At 44.9% G+C, this 17,026-nt stretch overlaps 2 protein-coding genes across 6 annotated transcripts; one reads left to right on the top strand and one right to left on the bottom strand.

The window, feature by feature from the left end:
* Positions 1–125: 125 nt before the first annotated feature.
* Positions 126–10,476, top strand: LOC135554302 (ubinuclein-2-like). 5 transcript variants are annotated; one of them, XM_064986525.1, is made up of 17 exons: positions 126–764; positions 1,141–1,272; positions 1,394–1,501; positions 2,167–2,277; positions 2,388–2,494; positions 2,674–3,139; positions 3,753–3,823; positions 3,948–4,077; positions 4,232–4,338; positions 4,465–4,575; positions 5,453–5,596; positions 5,894–5,944; positions 6,049–6,091; positions 6,217–7,338; positions 7,796–8,000; positions 9,633–9,701; positions 9,911–10,476. In XM_064986525.1, exons 1-17 carry the CDS (start codon positions 453–455, stop codon positions 9,955–9,957), a joined length of 3,336 nt encoding a protein of 1,111 aa, XP_064842597.1. In that variant the 5' UTR covers positions 126–452; the 3' UTR covers positions 9,958–10,476. The 5 variants fall into 5 exon arrangements, with proteins under 5 accessions (XP_064842597.1, XP_064842598.1, XP_064842600.1 ...); XM_064986529.1 differs by lacking the exon at positions 126–764 and adding an exon at positions 780–921; XM_064986526.1 differs by lacking the exon at positions 9,633–9,701.
* A 258-nt stretch (positions 10,477–10,734) lies between these two features.
* On the bottom strand, positions 10,735–12,769 carry LOC135554303 (telomerase RNA component interacting RNase-like). Its single transcript, XM_064986531.1, has 3 exons — positions 11,927–12,769; positions 11,496–11,573; positions 10,735–11,393 (listed from the first exon to the last, which is right to left on the bottom strand). The coding sequence occupies exons 1-3, from the start codon at positions 12,197–12,199 to the stop codon at positions 11,289–11,291; spliced, it is 456 nt and encodes a 151-aa protein (XP_064842603.1). The 5' UTR covers positions 12,200–12,769; the 3' UTR covers positions 10,735–11,288.
* Positions 12,770–17,026: the final 4,257 nt, after the last annotated feature.

The following is a 17,026-nucleotide window of genomic DNA, read 5'->3' on the forward strand; positions in this document are numbered from 1 at the left end:
GGGGACAATCGATTCTCCATATTCGCGCTAGTATGCAAAATGGGCGGTCTTTGAAGGGCGTTCTCGTCCTATGATTGGTCAAAGACTGCTCCCTGGCTGTTCTGTTTCCGTTTTTCATACGCACGCCCAGTTACTACTCTCACTGAATAATGATAATAATGGTCAAGATGGCTACTTCAGATGCCTCCTTGCGGTAACTACCGAACATTTTAATGGAAACAACTAAAACTACTCTTCCTCGTGATTCAAAGGCCCCGGAGCTAACCTGGGAGGTGCAGAACATACCACTGTGTGGTTTAAGGCATTTTATTACCTGATATAGCTAGATGGTAAACTAACGTTAGTTGTCGAACATTCCCAATTTTAGATAGCAAGCTACAGTAACGTTAGTTCAGTGAAGTCTCGTCCTCCCTTGTGTGTTCGTACCGAGGGACTCCGACGGTCAGCATCAAATGGCCGAACCGAGAAAAGTGCCGTTTGTCACAATCTCTTCTTTTAACAACAATGCACCGCTTTCGGAATCCAAGAAACGCCGCCGGGAAGATGAGGCCGAAATCAGTTTGGGGGAAGATGGAGGGGGTGGAAGTGCAGCAACCAGGCCAGGAGGTGGTACTGGTGCTAGTCCATTCGGTGTCGTGAAATCCGGTGACGGGGATTCAGCGGAAACAGAACGTGTAACAGTGCGCTTGAACCTCTCCTTGCCCGAACCCAGCGAACGGGGATCTGCTGAATTCAACTACAGTGAACTTGTTCAATCTACCCAGGTAAAGACGTGAAATCAGTCAAGGCTACAAGTGATAACACAACAGGCTGGGCCGGTGAACGCGTAGGCAGCTTGAAGTGTAAGCTCTCGAGGCTATGGTGCTGTTGTCAACAAGAGCGATGTTGGCCAACTGTAGCTACAGTATTCTTAGATATGATGTAAGCATGCCAACTTCATGTAGGCTATAACGTTTTTCTAATTTTCATATGAATGCTTATATTACCGTTATATAAATCATATAATATGGTAATGACACATCTATTTCCCATCTTGCTGGAGGTACAACTTTTAAGATGACATTTTAAGCTAGTAAGAATCCACAGTTGAACCCATATTACCGACTCTCATTTCCTGACATGCCTGATTGTCTCTTGAAGGTGAAGAAGTCTCCTGCTCCAGGACCTCCTAAAGGCCTGACGCCAGCCCTGGACCCCAACGACCCCTTTGCAGATGACGAGAAGGAGAGAAGAGAAATCGAGGCACTTGCCAAGAAATTTGAGAGCAAATATGTAGGTCCCTTTACTCTGTGGTGGAAACAAATAGGTCTACACATAGATCAAATAGATTGAATTAGTTTAATTTGCATTGTATATTTTCACCCAGTCAACTGTAATTGTTTGTTTCCTCTAGTCACAGGCCAATACAGGGAAAAAGAAGAGGAAGGACAGGGTGCAGGATCTCATCGACATTGGTTTTGGCTACGATGAGACTGACCCATTCATTGATAACTCTGAGGCTGTATGTACCCTCTGTCTGCTCATATACTGCAGAATCCTTCCTTTGTGAACAGACTCATGTAAACAAGCATCAACATATGCTTTAACATATTTGCATTTTACCCCCATCTCTTGTATCATAGATCCTTTTTCATTAACACATTGCATTCCTCTCCCCCATACTTGCTTATTAGTTTCTCTGCTGTTTGTAACTTGTTATACCAAGGCATTGTTGAATAGTCTTTCCTGATTGGCTTGACGGGCATTATTTCCCTATAATGCATGGTATATCAGCACGGTATAATTCAATAGCTACAGTTCATTCTTACATGTTCTATGTTTGAGCTGCATTTGAAGGCATACGTTGAGAACATTATTGGCATTGTTGAATTTCATTTTCATAATAGCAAGTTGTTTGTTTGGTTACCAAGGCAACTACTGTAGCTACTATATCTAGTAAACTTGCTAGCTACTTCAGTGGATGTTGAATGAATTTCTAACTGTAAATTTGTTAAATTATAGCCATGGTTTAAAAGGGAAAGTCAACTCGGAAAATAATGCAACTCCATGGAAGGTTAGTTCCACTCCACTATCGTGTCGTCGAACACACCTTCCATGTTGTTTATTATTTTCCAGAGAATACGTAGCCCCTTGTTGATTATCCCTTAGCTACTTTCTTCCCCTCAGTATGATGAGCTGGTGCCAGCCTCCCTCAACACTAAGCTGGGGGGGTTCTACATCAACACTGGCACCCTGCAGTTCAGAGCAGCCTCCGAGTCAGAGGGAGAGGACTTCAAGGTGGGTTACACACACACACACCTTTTCAATATATGAACAAATGTTATTCAGTGTTAAACTCGATTTCTATATCATGTGACAAGCTTAGTTTTTGTTCCTCCTGTCTGTAGAAGTTGAAAGATGGTGAGGAGTGTGTAATAAAGAAGCGAATGAAAAAGCAAGATGGCAGTAAAATGGATGAGAAAAAGCCCAGGAAGATCAGGATGCCAAAGCAAGGGTGAGCAATGTTCTACATCTGTTGTGCCACTTCTGAAGTTAACTGATGTTTAAGCTCATATGATGTATGAACTTATTGCCTGACTTTGACTTGAGTTGTGTGTTTCGTAGTTATGCTATATGTCTATGGCTTGTAACAAGCTCCATGTAGCAACGCAACGGTCCTATGTTATCTTCCAGAGCATCTGGCCTGAATGTCCACCGGCCAGAGAAGAAGAAGCGGAAGAAGTTGATGAAGGACTCTCTGAATCTGGCCGCCATGCTCCGGCGCTTCACGCGGGAGAAGGAGGAAAACCGCAAGAAGAACCCTGGCCTGCCCCGTAGCCAGCACAACGCCAACCGTGCCCTGCTCAACGCCCACCCTAAACCCAACGACATCAGTATGGCTGACCTGGCCAACGACCCTGCCATGATGTCACTGCTGGGCTCAGCCAATAGCAACGACATGCTGCAGGACATGATGGGCGACTTGGACTTTGGGCTGCTGGACTCACCTCAGCCCTCCAGCCCTGCGCAGGGGGAGAACGGTGCTCCGGGTAGGGTCCAGGGTAGGGTCCAGGGGGCACAAGGAGGTCTCCTGCCCCCTCCTCCTCTGCCTAATGGACTGCCTGCCCCTCTCAGTAAGCGCATTGAGGACCTCAGAGTGGTAAGTGACTGACATCTTCAATCAAATCCAGCTGCAGATATATTTCATATTTAGAGATATTTTAGATCTTAAGTCAGTTTCTTTATTTGATTTGTAGGGTCTAAAGGCCCTCACTGCTCGTTGAAAACTTTCAAGCACATTACATGGAGTGCATTGATTCCCCCCCCCCCTTTAAAATGAAAAGTGATGATTGTCACAATTTTGATATTTCCTTCCATAAAGAGACCAGAGTAACACATGCATTCTCTCAAGGGCACAGCTAGGAGTGAGAAGTAGAGGTTGCTGTGGCAACGAGAGAGCAGTGATGTTCTTTGAAGGAGATGATGAGGGGAAAACAAGTGCCAACTCTCTCTGACAGAACGGTGAAGGGAAAGGGCAAGGGGAATATCAGGAAGAGGAGAGAAAGGTAGTGGAGGCAGGGAGGAGAGGAGGCCAAGAGCGAGAGGTACTGTAACAAAGGGAGTCAAAAAGAAAGGCTTAGACGACAATGTGAGGCTTAGAGGAGTGAAACGTCAGGTGATTGATTGATTTGCATTACATTTCAGTGTCCATTTGAGCATAATATAGTTTGTTTTAGAGGATTTCTGAAATTGAATTATTCTCCAACGAACAGGCTTCTCATCAGTTTGATCAAGAGGGCAGGAAAAAGTTCTTCACGCTGGACATGAACAACATCCTACTGGAGTGAGTCTCTGCTAAGAACTCTTTACAACAGAACAAACCGTCTTTCCTCCCTTGACCATCTCTCTGAATGTGTTAGTCAGTGTTTATTTTAATGTCTAACCCTCTTCCTCTGTGTGTTGGTCAGTATTGAGTTGCAGGTCCAGGAGCAGCCGGCAGCAGTGCGCTCTTCAGTCTACTCCCATCTCGAGGCCTTTGTGCCCTGCAACAAGGAGGCTCTGCTCAAACGCCTAAAGAAACTCAGCCTTAATATCCAGGTGTGTGTGTATGCACTAAAATGATTGACATTTTGTGTGCACATAATATGCCTGTTGTCTTCTATCTAATTGTAGATTGTTTGTTAACGGAGTGTGTGGCGTGAGTGTCATCTGGTGTGCGTGATTGTAACCTTTTCCATCTTCTGTCATCCAGGATGACCGTCTGCGTGCCCCGCTACTGAAGCTGAAGCTGGCTGTGTGCAGCGTGATGCCAGAGCAGATTGCCAGATACAACATGGACTGCATCGCCAAAGTGGCCAAGTAAGACCTCCTTTCTTCTCCTGCATTCTGTTCACCTCTTATTTCCTCTCATACCTCTCCTTTTGTCCCTTGCTGTCTATTTTTCCACTCCTCGTCCAATATTCTCTCTGGGTTGTGTATTTACAGACAGCATTCAGAAGAGGGGGAAAAGAACGGATCAGAAGAGGAGGATGAGGAGAAGCCTGGGAAGAGAGTGATGGGACCTCGCAAGAAGTTTGTCTGGGATGAGAAGCTCAGGTGAGCTCTCATTTGTGAATTTAACATCATACAATTATGTTATACAGGTGTTTTGGTTTAGTGTAGTGATGGGACGTTCGGCTCTTTTTACTGACTCCGATCTTTGACTCATTCAGTCAAATGAATTAATCTTTTGACTCATTTTGTTCATTTGAGTCAGTAATGCCCAGAGCATGCAGGACCCCGGTGAACGATAACTAAAAACTAGAAATAGTAATAATTCTACAAGCCTCTCGTTCATAGTTCGTTCACCGTAAGGGGCTTATTGGAGATGTCGTTTGTGACAGACTTGTAAAATGGTGCTTTAAAAAATGTATATTTGTTGATTGCTAGGCATACAAATACGATTATTTCTTGGTACATTTGAAACAGTCTAGTTGTGGCCGCAACAGGACACGATTGTGAACGACTCTTGGCGGAATGCATTGCTTGAGTGGTGTGAGGGTGATAAGCACAATATCGTTTGCAGTTCACAATGATTCAAGTTTGTTGAGCAGAAGCTGTGTATCTTTTGGTTCTACAAAGCTGTGTCCATCATAGCATTCATTCTTGCACCATGCAATCGTTTATTAGTTCTAAACATGTATTTTTTATTTTCTATGCTGCCTGCAGCATGATCTATTTTACCTGCACTCATATGACGAACAGTTGTTGGCCGGAGCACATCTCTGGAGTGACAGAAGGAGTGTGTATTAATCCTGCTTTAGAATTAAATGCAGCCAGCAAGTCAAACAAATTACTAAAATTAACTAGTCACCCAGAAAAGCGAATCATGACTCTCGAGTCAGTAAAAAGAGTTGTCCAAAAAGAACGAATCAATCGCCAACAGTGGAGCTGAAATTGTAATGCATAGTTGGTGGAACATGTTGGTCTGTAGGATGTTGCTGTGTAACCTGGTGAGGGTGAAGCTGGGCTGCTATGAGCTGGAGGGCCAGAGCTCCCAGTCTCCAGAGGACTATCTCAAGGCCTTCATGGAGACTGAGGTGAAACCGCTGTGGCCCAAGGGCTGGATGCAGGGCAGGTCAGTGTGTGCGTTTGCATAAAAGTATACAATTTGACCATTTAACCTAGTTTGCATTTCCCTACACCACATGGGGCGGCAGGTAGCCTAGTGGTTAGATCTTTGGGCCAGTAACCAAAGGGTTGCTGGATCAAATCCATGAGCTGACCAGGTAAAAATCTGTTGTTCTGCCCCTGAACGAGGCAGTTCACCCACTGTTCCCTGGTAGGCCGTCATTGTAAATAAGAATTTGACTGACTTGCCTAGTTAAATAAAGGTAAATAAATAAAAATCTCTCCACGTTTCTCTCCTCCTCAGGATACTATTCAAAGAGACCCTCATGGTTCATTGTCACCTTACTGGCAATCCGTGAGTTTGATATACTTTACTTACATATAGTGATTTTTAAAATAAGTTAACACTCGTGTTCTTAATTATGCACTATTTTTCCTTTTGATTTCACTGTTATCCAGAGCCAAGAAAAAGATGGTTCCTACTCCCAAGTCTAAACCCAAGGTTGTTGTTTTGCAGTCTGATGCATTACGTGCATGATTGTCATTTCAATACCATTGTTGTTTGAATAGATTTAGATCACACTAATTGTTTTCTCTTTCTATCTCCTATGTTGTTTGGTGATCCAGGAGGGTAGTTGGGTCCAGAGATCCACCCCCTCAGTTGGTGCGACCCCCTCCCCTGCTGCCCCAGTGGCTTACCGGCCCTCCCAGTCCCCCGCTGAGACCATCTGTCTGCTGGACTCCCTGGATGAAGAGCTGACCGCCCCCGCCCTGGACTCCATCTCCCAGGCCCTGGCCCTCCTCAGCAATGCAGCCAAGGGCCTGGTCCAAGGGGACAGTCCCCCCTCCCCTGATAGGCCCAAGACTGCCCAGTCCTCCCTCCACGCCTCACCTCTCCTCCAGAAGCACAAGAAGAGCACCATCAACACACCCAGCTCCAACACACCTCTCTACGTCTCTACCTCCTCCTCCCCCTCCTCTCTCTCTCGGCCTCCCACCATCTCCCCTTCTCTGTCCTCAGCGAGGAGCGAGGGGTTGGGGTCGATGAAGGGTGGAGGTGCTCAGGCTCACAGACAATCAGTGCTGAGCACTCAGAGGCTTGCTGGGACGGCCCTGAGTAAAGCCAACGCTCCCGGCTCTCACTCCCAGCCTAAGCCGCGGCCGCCCCCCAATCAGAAGGGCTTTGGCAGCAATAATACTAAAGCCAACAGCGGTGACACCTCTCTCCCCTCCCCTTCTCCCTCCTCCTCCCACTCTCTCTCAGGAGCCCAAGCTCAGCAGCAGTCCAACTTCATCACCCCCATGCAGGCCACTCTCACCAAGTCCTCCCACAGCAGCACCTCGCCCATCATCAAACTCACCGCTCGCCTCCCCAACCCCTTAACGCCCACCACCTTCTCACCCTCCCCCAATCCCAGGCCTCAGGCAGCTTCCAGTATGCACCAGTACTCCTCCAAAAGCCCAGCAGGGTTCCGCCCACCTTTCTCAGGTGCTCCGGGAGGGCCAGCCAAACTGGTCCAGGGCAGCTACACCCCTCAAGGAGGGCAGAAGAGCCCCTCTCAGCTCATCAGCAGCAGTGCCAACACCAGCCTTACCAACACCTCATCCATCAGCAAGCATTTGGGATCCAGTCCCTCCCCTACCACAACCTCGGCCAATCAGCGACAAAGGCTAGCAGGTGGAACCATTCAGGGGGCTAAGCCTATTAAATCTGTCTCCACACAGTCTGTCTCTTCTCAGTTGCCACAGGTAAGTAAGAGATGGTAGCTGGGTGGGACAAGGTCATGGTGCAGCAAATGTTCAAAATTAGTTTATTGTCTACTGTGTGGTTGTGTTGTCTGTGTATTTATGTATTTTATCTCTTATGTTTTGTATATGTTGTCTGTTGGTCTGGGTCTATATTTCTAATTAAAAATTGAGTGGTTCGAGCCCTGAATGCTGAAAACCGTGGTGTATCAGACTGTATACCATGAGAATAATGATAAACATTTATTTTTACTGCTCTAATAGCGTTGGTAACCAGTTTATAATAGCTATAAGTCACCTCCAGGGGGTTATGCTGTATCGCCAATATACCACGGCTAAGGGCTGTATCCAGGCACTCCGCGTTGCGTCGTGCATAAGAACAGCCCGTAGCCGTGGTATATTGGCCATATACCACACCACCTCGGGCCTTATTGGTTAATTATATACCTTTGTTCACCAGGTGTCCTCAGCCAGCAGCAGTCTTCTTGGCTCTGCTCCATCTCTCCCACTGGGCTTTGGGATGTTGGGGGGGCTGGTTCCCGTCTCCCTGCCCTTCCAGTTTCCTTCACTCTTAAACCTGCCCCCATTAGGGGGCACAGCTGGCTCCAGCACCGGGGCCAGCGGCTCCTCAACCAGCAACAACTCAGCATTCTCCCTGACCCAGAGTGAGTGACACAGCCAGTCCACAGAAACACGAAAAAACTGAAAAATGTAGAGCTTTTGGGAAGTCTTGACTCCCTAATTTCCCCACATTTTGTTACATTACAGCCTTAATCTACACACAATACCCAATAATGAAAACAGGTTTTTAGAAATGTTTGCAAATGTATTAAAAATAAAAACGAACTTAAGTATTCAGGCCCTTTGCTATGAGACTCAATTGATCTCAGGTGCATCCTGTTTCCCTGTAATTATCCTTGAGATGTTTATACAACTTGATTGGAGCCCACCTGTGGTAAACTCAATGGATTGGAAATTATTTGGAAAGGCACCAACCTGTCTATATAAGGTCCCACAGTTGACAGTGCATGTCAGAGCCAAAACCAAGCCATGAGGTCGAAGGAATTGTTTTGAGGCACAGATCCGGGGAAGGCTACCAAAAGTCTGCCGCATTGAAGGTCCCCAAGAACACAGTGACCTCCAACATTCTTAAACGTAAGAAGTTTGGAACCACCAAGACCCTTCCTAGAGCCGGCCGCTCAGCCAAACTGAGCAATCGGGGGAGAAGGGCCTTGGTCGGGGAGGTGACCAAGAACCCGATGGTCACTGATAGAGCTCCAGAGTTGCTTTGTGGATATGGGAGAACCTTCCAGAAGGACAAACATCTCTGCAGCACTCCACCAATCAGGTCTTTATGGTAGAGTGCCCAGACGGAAGCCACGCCTCAGTAAAAAGCACGACAGCCCACTTGGAGTATGCCAAAAGGCACCTAAAGAACTCTTTGGCCAGAATGTCAAGCGTCACATCTGGAGAAAACCAGGCACCACTCATCACCTGGCCAATACCATTCCTATGGGGAATCATGGTCGTGGCAGCATCGTGCTGTGGGGATGTTTTTCAGCGGCAGGGACTGGGAGACTAGTCAAGATCGAGGGAAAGATGAACAGAGCAAAGTACAGAGAGATCCTTGATAAAAACCTACTCCAGAGCTCTCAGGACCTCTGACTGTAGCGTCATACCCAAGAAAACTAAGCTGTAATCGCTGGCAAAGGTGCTTCAACAAAATACTGAGTAACGGGCCTGAATACTTCATTAAATGTGACGTTTCAGGTTTGTTTTGCAAACATTTCTAAAAACCTGTATTTGCTTAATCGTGGGGGGGGGTTTAATCAATTTTAGAATACGGCTGTAACGTAGCAGAAGTTGAATATAGAACAGCTGATCGAGATGGGGTTGCTTTTGTCTAGTCTGTGTGTATGTTGATGTCTGGGTATGTGTATAGTTTGTTTGTATTTTATGTTGTTGGGCCATTGTGTTAAATCCCCATGCTGTGTCTGGAAGCCTGCAATGTTTTTCTCCATTGTCTGACATTCTCCCATATTGTTTCTTTGGTTCTTCCCTCATTTCTCCCCTTCTCACTCTGCCTCTTCTTTAAAATGTTATTCTTCCATTTAATCTCCTGTGCTTTTACATCCATTTACTATTTGACTTGGCTCATCTCTTTTCCTTTAAACCCGTTTCTTCTGTCTTGCATCCCATTCTTGTTTTGTCTCCACTGCCTTTCCTATCTCACCATTCCCTTGACCTACACTCTCATGTGTGTCTCCTCCCTCCCATGTCCTCCTGTCTCTCCTCAGATCTGTTAAAGAGTCTCCAGTCAGGGTCTCAGGTTGCTCTGCCTCCTCACTTACAGCTCGCTTTCTCAGGTAAAATCTGCCCTTCCCTGTGACCCTGCTCTCTCCTCTCAGCCTGCTGTCACTTCAAATGTCCCCAAGAAGAAAAGACATCTTTCCCTGCCTGACCCTCCGTAGTCTCTGTGCATGCCTGTCACTTTCGTCATGTCGGTGGTTGTCATTTGTGTTGTTTAAATATGTTTTTGTTTCCTATCAATATTTCATTTACTCTTCCTGTCCAGATGTCAATCAAACCCAAGGAGGGGATGTGAAGAGGAAGTCTCTTTGACCACGCCTGTTTGGAACACTGGGGATATCCTCTATGATATGACAGCTATCCGGATAAATCAGGAACAAGGATGACTTTGAATGACTAACAGAAGCTGCCCAAACACAGGATGGGCCTGAAATAGGGAATTGGACCCTCTCGATAATCTTCCGGCTGTTACTTATTTTTAACAGCAATTTGATAATTGTTTTAATATTGTAAATTGTAAGGCTTAATGACAAGTTTGTTTTGTCATGTTTACAGAAGACCTTTATCACTGTGGTCAGGGAGGGAGAATGAATGTCTGCTTGTTGGTTTGTGTGTGTGAATGCACTATTTAGCATCAGTGTGCAAATTTGTAACCCTCCCTCTCTGATACCTGAGTTAGTGTGTCTATTTGGTGGTGCTTTTTCAATGTAATTATCTAGACCTGTAAGAAATTATACTAAATGCGAATGTTGTTGAATTTAGGGACCGGAGCTGTATTTTTTTTGCTGTACATAACTCCACCAAATTCAATAAAACAAGCCATGAACTATGCAGGATAGCAAAATGGTATATCGGTGACTTTCTATGGTCATCAGCATGGGTACTTCCGTTCCCTCCTGTCTTGTGCCTTCACTCGCTGTCATGAAGTACTACACTCCATAAAAATGGAAAACAAGCCAATAACATCCACATAGTGAAAAGTTAAAGTATATCAGAGTGGGTTGAACTAACCCCCCCGTCTCAATATTGGCTCTTAAAATCCACAAATGGTCAGCATTGCAAAGAAACACTTTACCATGCTACCTGGAGTCTGATTAATCAAAAGTTTATTTGATGGGTAACAAACTGGAGACACTACCTGACAGTTGCTTATCCAAAGCAGCCCGAAAGGTCAAATGAATCAACACAAGGCTGCACAACTTTCTGTGCCTCCACCAGACTGAGGTTGAAACAGCACAGAGGTTCTTTAGGGTTCTGGGTCCAGACAAAGCCAACACATACAGGTCAATGGGCGGTGCTTATAATTTAGCTGACATCAAATGCCATATCGCAAATTCAGAAAATTACTCATGACTTAATCCAGGAGCTACAATCCTGACAGCATAATCCTTAAATAATCAAGCAGGACCAGTAATGTACTCCAATACAATCCCAAAAGCCTTTTTAACTCCACATCAAAATGCTATTGCCCCATACAGCACACAAGCTGACATTCATTTAAACCCAAAAAGAAAACAGGAAAAACAAGATTAAACATTAAATAGGTGATCGCTTCTACAGCTGTAAAGAGTCTGGCAGTATGCAGAAGGTTTGATGGCTGTCCTAATCCCTGTTGGTTTTTCTTTCTAAAGGTCCTCCAGAGTCTATTTGACCAGGGGCCTGGTTTTGTCATCATCGCCACACTGGTGGGCTTTATACTTTTTCACCTCTGCCATGTATTTTGTCCAGGCATCCCCCTTGCCCTCCATCTGGAAAACAGAATAAATAATTAGACAATGGCTTAGAGGACAAGTGGTATTTCATGAAGACGATGTCATGACAAAACGATCTGGGAAAAACATTTCTTGAACCTCAGGATCTACTTTCTGTTTCTTCGCAACCATGCCAGTCTTGAGGGCCAATTTAGAGCCACCTCTGCGCTTCCCCACCTGGGTTAGGGGATAGAAGACTGAAACCGTTATACGAGCCCTTGTGGGTGGACTGCCAATGGAGACTTCACAAGACGAGAGAACACAGAACAAGCCTATGTTATCACGGGAAACATTCCTGAAGTCTTGAGTAGCTAATGAATGCTTTCCAATGTCTAGACCTGATGTGGATCTCAGGTTACTTGTTGGTGACACTGCAGTGCACCTCTTCACGTGTGAATGTATCCCTCTATTGTGATGTAACTATTCACTAACGTGAGCTGTGTGTGGTGGATAAAAAAATGTTTGTCATTTGTTAATTGAGACATTGCCATTGGCTACAATCTCTAGCTAACAACTGCCAAACCCCTTACAAAGCTGGTCACACTCGGAGTCTTCTTTTCCTGTGTCGACTGTCCTTCGTCAGCAGTACTTTTATCACCGCATCCTTGGTCCATTTCTTTTTTCCTTTTTTCTTCCTCCATTTTTTTCTTGAACATCTCCATAAAGCTTCCATCATTGGCAAATGTATTGGCCGCTGCTGCTTTGCTGACTCCCGGTGCAGGACTGGCTGGCGACCCCGGGCTGTTACTGCTCGAATCGCTGCTGTTTTGATGTCTTCTGTTGTATCCACGCTTCGGATCCATGTTAGCTTTTTTTCACGTAGAAGGGCTCAGTTCCTTTAGTCCTTTCTGCAACTAGTGGTGTGCTCTCTGGTCGTTTTGTGTCAACACAAACTAAAGCCGGCTAGCTACTTGCTATCGGTGACAGACTCCACCCGAACCCCCCAAACTAAGCAAAAACACTTCGAAGCAAATGCGCTAGCATACGAAGCCATCTAATTAAAAACGTAGGAATCCATAAATTAATCGGAGCGACACTTGTCCGTCTCCCAGCGAGCTAGCACGTCCTCGCGGCGGGAAAAAAAACGCAGACTTGGAGGCTAGCTACCGTTAGCCCCGTCAGCGTTGCAGTTGCTAGCTATTCGAAAAATGTCAACTAGCTAATGACCAAACAATTGTGTCACGAGTAGCAAAACTATTCCAAAACACAAATCAACCACATTAGCTATATATACAATTTTTTTTTCAAACGACTCTCAAAGTGAAGTATATTACTGATATATTGGATACATTTGTCCAGATGTGGTTTTCTTTCACTTGTTATCGGCCATGTTGAATTTCGGCTTATCATTTACGTCAGCACGTCAATATTCTATGGTATTATGGCGGTCCCCAAACATTCGTTAGCGGTGCATGCCGCCACCCACCGTGATGGCTGTGTCTTACTGTTCTGGAGTGTGAATTCATTAGTTTGTGAAATTAAAATGGGAGGATAAAGGGAAGAAAAAATGTCCTACGAACTAACCCTTCACCCATTAAAACCTCCCTACTATTCCACTACTTGGCCCTATCTTTTTATTTAACCTTTATTTCAGAAACTACCAGACATCAAAATACAAACATAAAAAAAGAAACGGCCAAAAAAACACATTCATCAGTAATAAGGTCCTCAGTCAGCTTTCCTAACTGCCCTAGAGCAGTGGTTCCCAAACTTTTTATAGTCCCATACCCATTCAAACATTCAACCTACAGCAGCTTACCCCCTCTCGCACCAGGGTCAGCGCACTCTCAAAATGTTGTTTTTTGCCATCATTGTATCAAATCAAATATCTCAAAGTGCTGTACAGAAACCCAGCCTAAAACTCCAAACAGCAAGCAATGCAGGTGTAGAAGCACGGTGGCTAGGAAAAACTCCCTAGAAAGGCCAAAACCTAGGAAGAAACCTAGAGAGGAACCAGGCTATGTGGGGTGGCCAGTCCTCTTCTGGCTGTGCTGGGTGGAGATTATAACAGAACATGGCCAAGATGTTCAAATGTTCATAAATGACCAGCATGGTCAAATAATAATAAGGCATAACAGTTGAAACTGGAGCAGCAGCACGGTCAGGTGGACTGGGGACAGCAAGGAGTCATCATGTCAGGTAGTCCTGGGGCATGGTCCTAGGGCTCAGGTCCTCCGAGAGAGAGAATTAGAGAGAGCATATGTGGGGTGGCCAGTCCTCTTCTGGCTGTGCCGGGTGGAGATTATAACAGAACATGGCCAAGATGTTCAAAAATGACCAGCATGATCGAATAATAATAAGGCAGAACAGTTGAAACTGGAGCAGCATCACGGCCAGGTGGACTGGGGACAGCAAGGAGTCATCATGTCAGGTAGTCCTGGGGCATGGTCCTAGGGCTCAGGTCCTCCGAGAGAGAGAAAGAAAGAGAGAAGGAGAGAATTAGAGAACGCAACACTTAGATTCACACAGGACACTGAATAGGACAGTAGAAGTACTCCAGATATAACAAACTGACCCTAGCCCCCCGACACAAACTACTGCAGCATAAATACTGGAGGCTGAGACAGGAGGGGTCAGGAGACACTGTGGCCCCATCCGAGGACACCCCGGACAGGGCCAAACAGGAAGGATATAACTCCACCCACTTTGCCAAAGCACAGCCCCAACACCGCTAGAGGGATATCTTCAACCGCCAACTTACCATCCTGAGACAAGGCTGAGTATAGCCCACAAAGATCTCCGCCATGGCACAACCCAAGGTGAGGTGCTAACCCAGACAGGATGACCACAAACACACTATACGATACATTTATTAAACATAAGAATGAGTGTGATTTTTTTTTTTTTGTCACAAACTGGCTCGTGGGAAGTAACAAAGAGCTCTTCCAGGACCAGAGCACAAATAATAATAAATCATTTTGGTCTTTGTTTAACCATCTTACATATAAATCCTTATTTGTTCATCGAAAATTGTGAATAACTCACCACAGGTTAATGAGAATGGTGTGCTTGAAAGGATGCACAGAACTCTGCAATGTTGGGTTGTATTGGAGAGAGTCTCAGTCAAAAATAATTTTCTACACAGTCTGTGCCTTGTATTTAGCTTTCATGCTAGTGAGGGCCGGGCGAGAATCCACTCTCACATAGGTACGTGGTCGCAAAGGGCATCAGTGTCTTAACAGTGCAATTTGCCCAGGCAGGATACTCTGAGCGCAGCCCAATCCTGAAATCTGGCAGTGGCTTCTGATTAAATTAAATTTTCACAGAACCACTTGTTGCAATGTCGATGAGGCTCTCTTGTTCAGATATCGGTAAGTGGACTTGAGGCAGGGCATGAAAGTGATAATGAATCCAGTTGTTTGTGTCATCCGTTTCGGGAAAGTACCTGCATAATTATACACACCAACTCACTCAGGTGCTTCGCCATACCACATTTGACATTGTCCGTAAGCTTGAGTTAATTTGCACACAAAAAAATCATACAATGATGTAAAGACCTGTGTGTTGTCCTTGTTAATGCAGACAAAGAGCTCTAACTTCTTAATCAAAGCCTCAATTTTGTCCCGCACATTGAACATAGTTGCTGAATCCTAGATTCAGATCATTCAGGCGAGAAAAAACATCACCCAGATAGGCCAGTTGTGTGAGAAACTCGTCATCATGCAAGCAGTTAGACAAGTAAAAATTATGGACAGTAAAGAAAACTTTAAGCTTGTCTCTCAATTTAAAAAAAACGTGTCAATACTTTGCCCCTTGATAACCAGCTTCTTTCTGTATGTTGTAAAAGCCTTACATGGTCGCTGCCCATATCATTGCATAGTGCAGAAAATACACGAGAGTCCAGGGGCCTTGCTTTCACAAAGTTAACAATTTTCACTTTGTGTCCAAAACGTCTTTCAAGCTGTCAGACATTCTCTTGGCAGCAAGAGCCTCTCGGTGGATGCTGCAGTGTACATAAGTGGCGTCGGGAGCAACTGCTTGTTACCACTCCACTATGTTTCCCTGTCATGGCGTTTGCGCCATCAGTACAGATACCAACACATCTTGACCACCAAAGTCCATTTGATGTCACAAAGCTGTCCAGTACTTAAAACATTTGTTGTCCTGGTTTCTAGTGGTTTCAGAAGAGGATGTCTTCCTTAATTGACACCCCATAAACATAACAGACATATACCAGGAGCTGTGCCAGCCACGTCTGTTGACTCATTCCGCTGTAATGCATAATGCACTGGCTTGTATGCAAAGCAGTAATTGTTTCAAAACATCTCCTGCAATGTCACTGATGCGTTGTGAAACAGTGTTGTTTGATGATGACATTGTCTGTATAGTTTTTGGGGCCTTTTCCCCCAGCATTGTCCCAGCCATATCCGCGGCAGCAGGAAGAATGAAGTACTTCACAATAGTATGGGGCTTGCATGTCCTAGCCACTCGGTAGCTCACCATTTAATTCACTTTTAGCCCTTTCTTATTAATGGTATCTGTTGCTTTTATATATGTCTTACAACTCGAAAGTCGTCTTAATTCCCCCTCAAAAAAACTCTTGGCTTATTCTTCAAATTGGCATGTCTTGTTTCTAAATATCTGCGCAAGAGTGAAGGTTTCCAGTTGTGAGATAGTCCTTTTGCACATATAACACACTGTGGCTGAGGAAAGGCACTACTCCCAATATAAGTGAACCCCAAATAAATGTAGCTTCATCATATTTGCGCCTCTTCGATGGTCCAACGTCCCTGTCTGTTGTTCAGTGCTTTCCCGGGTAAGGGGGCAGTAGCTCTTCGCATCAGATTCACAACTGTCAGTGTCCATGCTAGCTGGGCTAACAACAAATGTAGAATTACTGATGCAAGCATTGGATGTGCTTGTGGAAGCAGGACAACTTGTTTCGTTGACAGATGCAGGTGGAGTACTGCTGGTAGTAGCAGTACTACCAGTAGAGCTGGTATGTGTCTCTATGGGTTTTTTTCTAAACCATTTATCCATTTTCGAGCAAATGGAATGAGCAGCAGCTACGTTTGGCTACATACGGACCATTAGTGGAATTCCCGCGAGAGAGCAACGGTTAAGGTGATTGGATGTTAATTATTTGATGAGGCTTGACATTGTATTGTTATTTCGCTGAACACTAGAAGGTTTCATTTTATTTTTGGTAGTGAGACGAGGCTACTCAGGCGAAAAAAGAAGAAAAAAAACGTCACCCAAATGTAGAGCCCCGTTGGAAAATATAATATGTACTGTTTGAAAATGTGAAGAAAAAAACAGTTGGGGAAGAAAGAAAAGTGCGAATACCTGCCCTAGAGAAACCAAAACATCAAATTTAAGAAACATTTTAAGATTTATTTGTGGAACAGTACAAGAATGGTGATTTACCTAACTCAGTAGAGACCAAAGGAATTTCCAGAGTGAATGTCTGAAAACAAGATCAAATAGGCTTCCCCAAAATAATATGGTCACTGTAATTGGCGATTTTGTGCATTTATCAAAATCACATCAAGTAGCCTGATTTCAGATGTGTCATGTAAATAAGATTATTTATAGGGAAATCGTAACAGTCAGTATCTGGTGCCGCCACCAGCTGCATTAAGGACTGCAGTGCATCTCTTCCTTATGGACTGCACCAGATTTGCCAGTAC

The sequence above is a fragment of the Oncorhynchus masou genome, chromosome 14 (genome assembly GCF_036934945.1).
Source record: "Oncorhynchus masou masou isolate Uvic2021 chromosome 14, UVic_Omas_1.1, whole genome shotgun sequence".
NCBI classification, from domain to species: Eukaryota; Metazoa; Chordata; class Actinopteri; order Salmoniformes; family Salmonidae; genus Oncorhynchus; species Oncorhynchus masou.

Coding starts and splice junctions, on each gene's coding strand:
- LOC135554302 (XM_064986525.1), top strand. CDS start 453: ATGGCCGAACCGAGAAAAGTGCCGTTTGTCACAATCTCTTCTTTTAAC. Junction 2,495..2,673: donor ATCAGGATGCCAAAGCAAGG/GTGAGCAATGTT, acceptor GTTATCTTCCAG/AGCATCTGGCCTGAATGTCC. Junction 3,140..3,752: donor GCATTGAGGACCTCAGAGTG/GTAAGTGACTGA, acceptor TCCAACGAACAG/GCTTCTCATCAGTTTGATCA.
- LOC135554303 (XM_064986531.1), bottom strand. CDS start 12,199: ATGGATCCGAAGCGTGGATACAACAGAAGACATCAAAACAGCAGCGAT. Junction 11,574..11,926: donor CTCCGAGTGTGACCAGCTTT/GTAAGGGGTTTG, acceptor CCCCTAACCCAG/GTGGGGAAGCGCAGAGGTGG. Junction 11,394..11,495: donor AACAGAAAGTAGATCCTGAG/GTTCAAGAAATG, acceptor TCTGTTTTCCAG/ATGGAGGGCAAGGGGGATGC.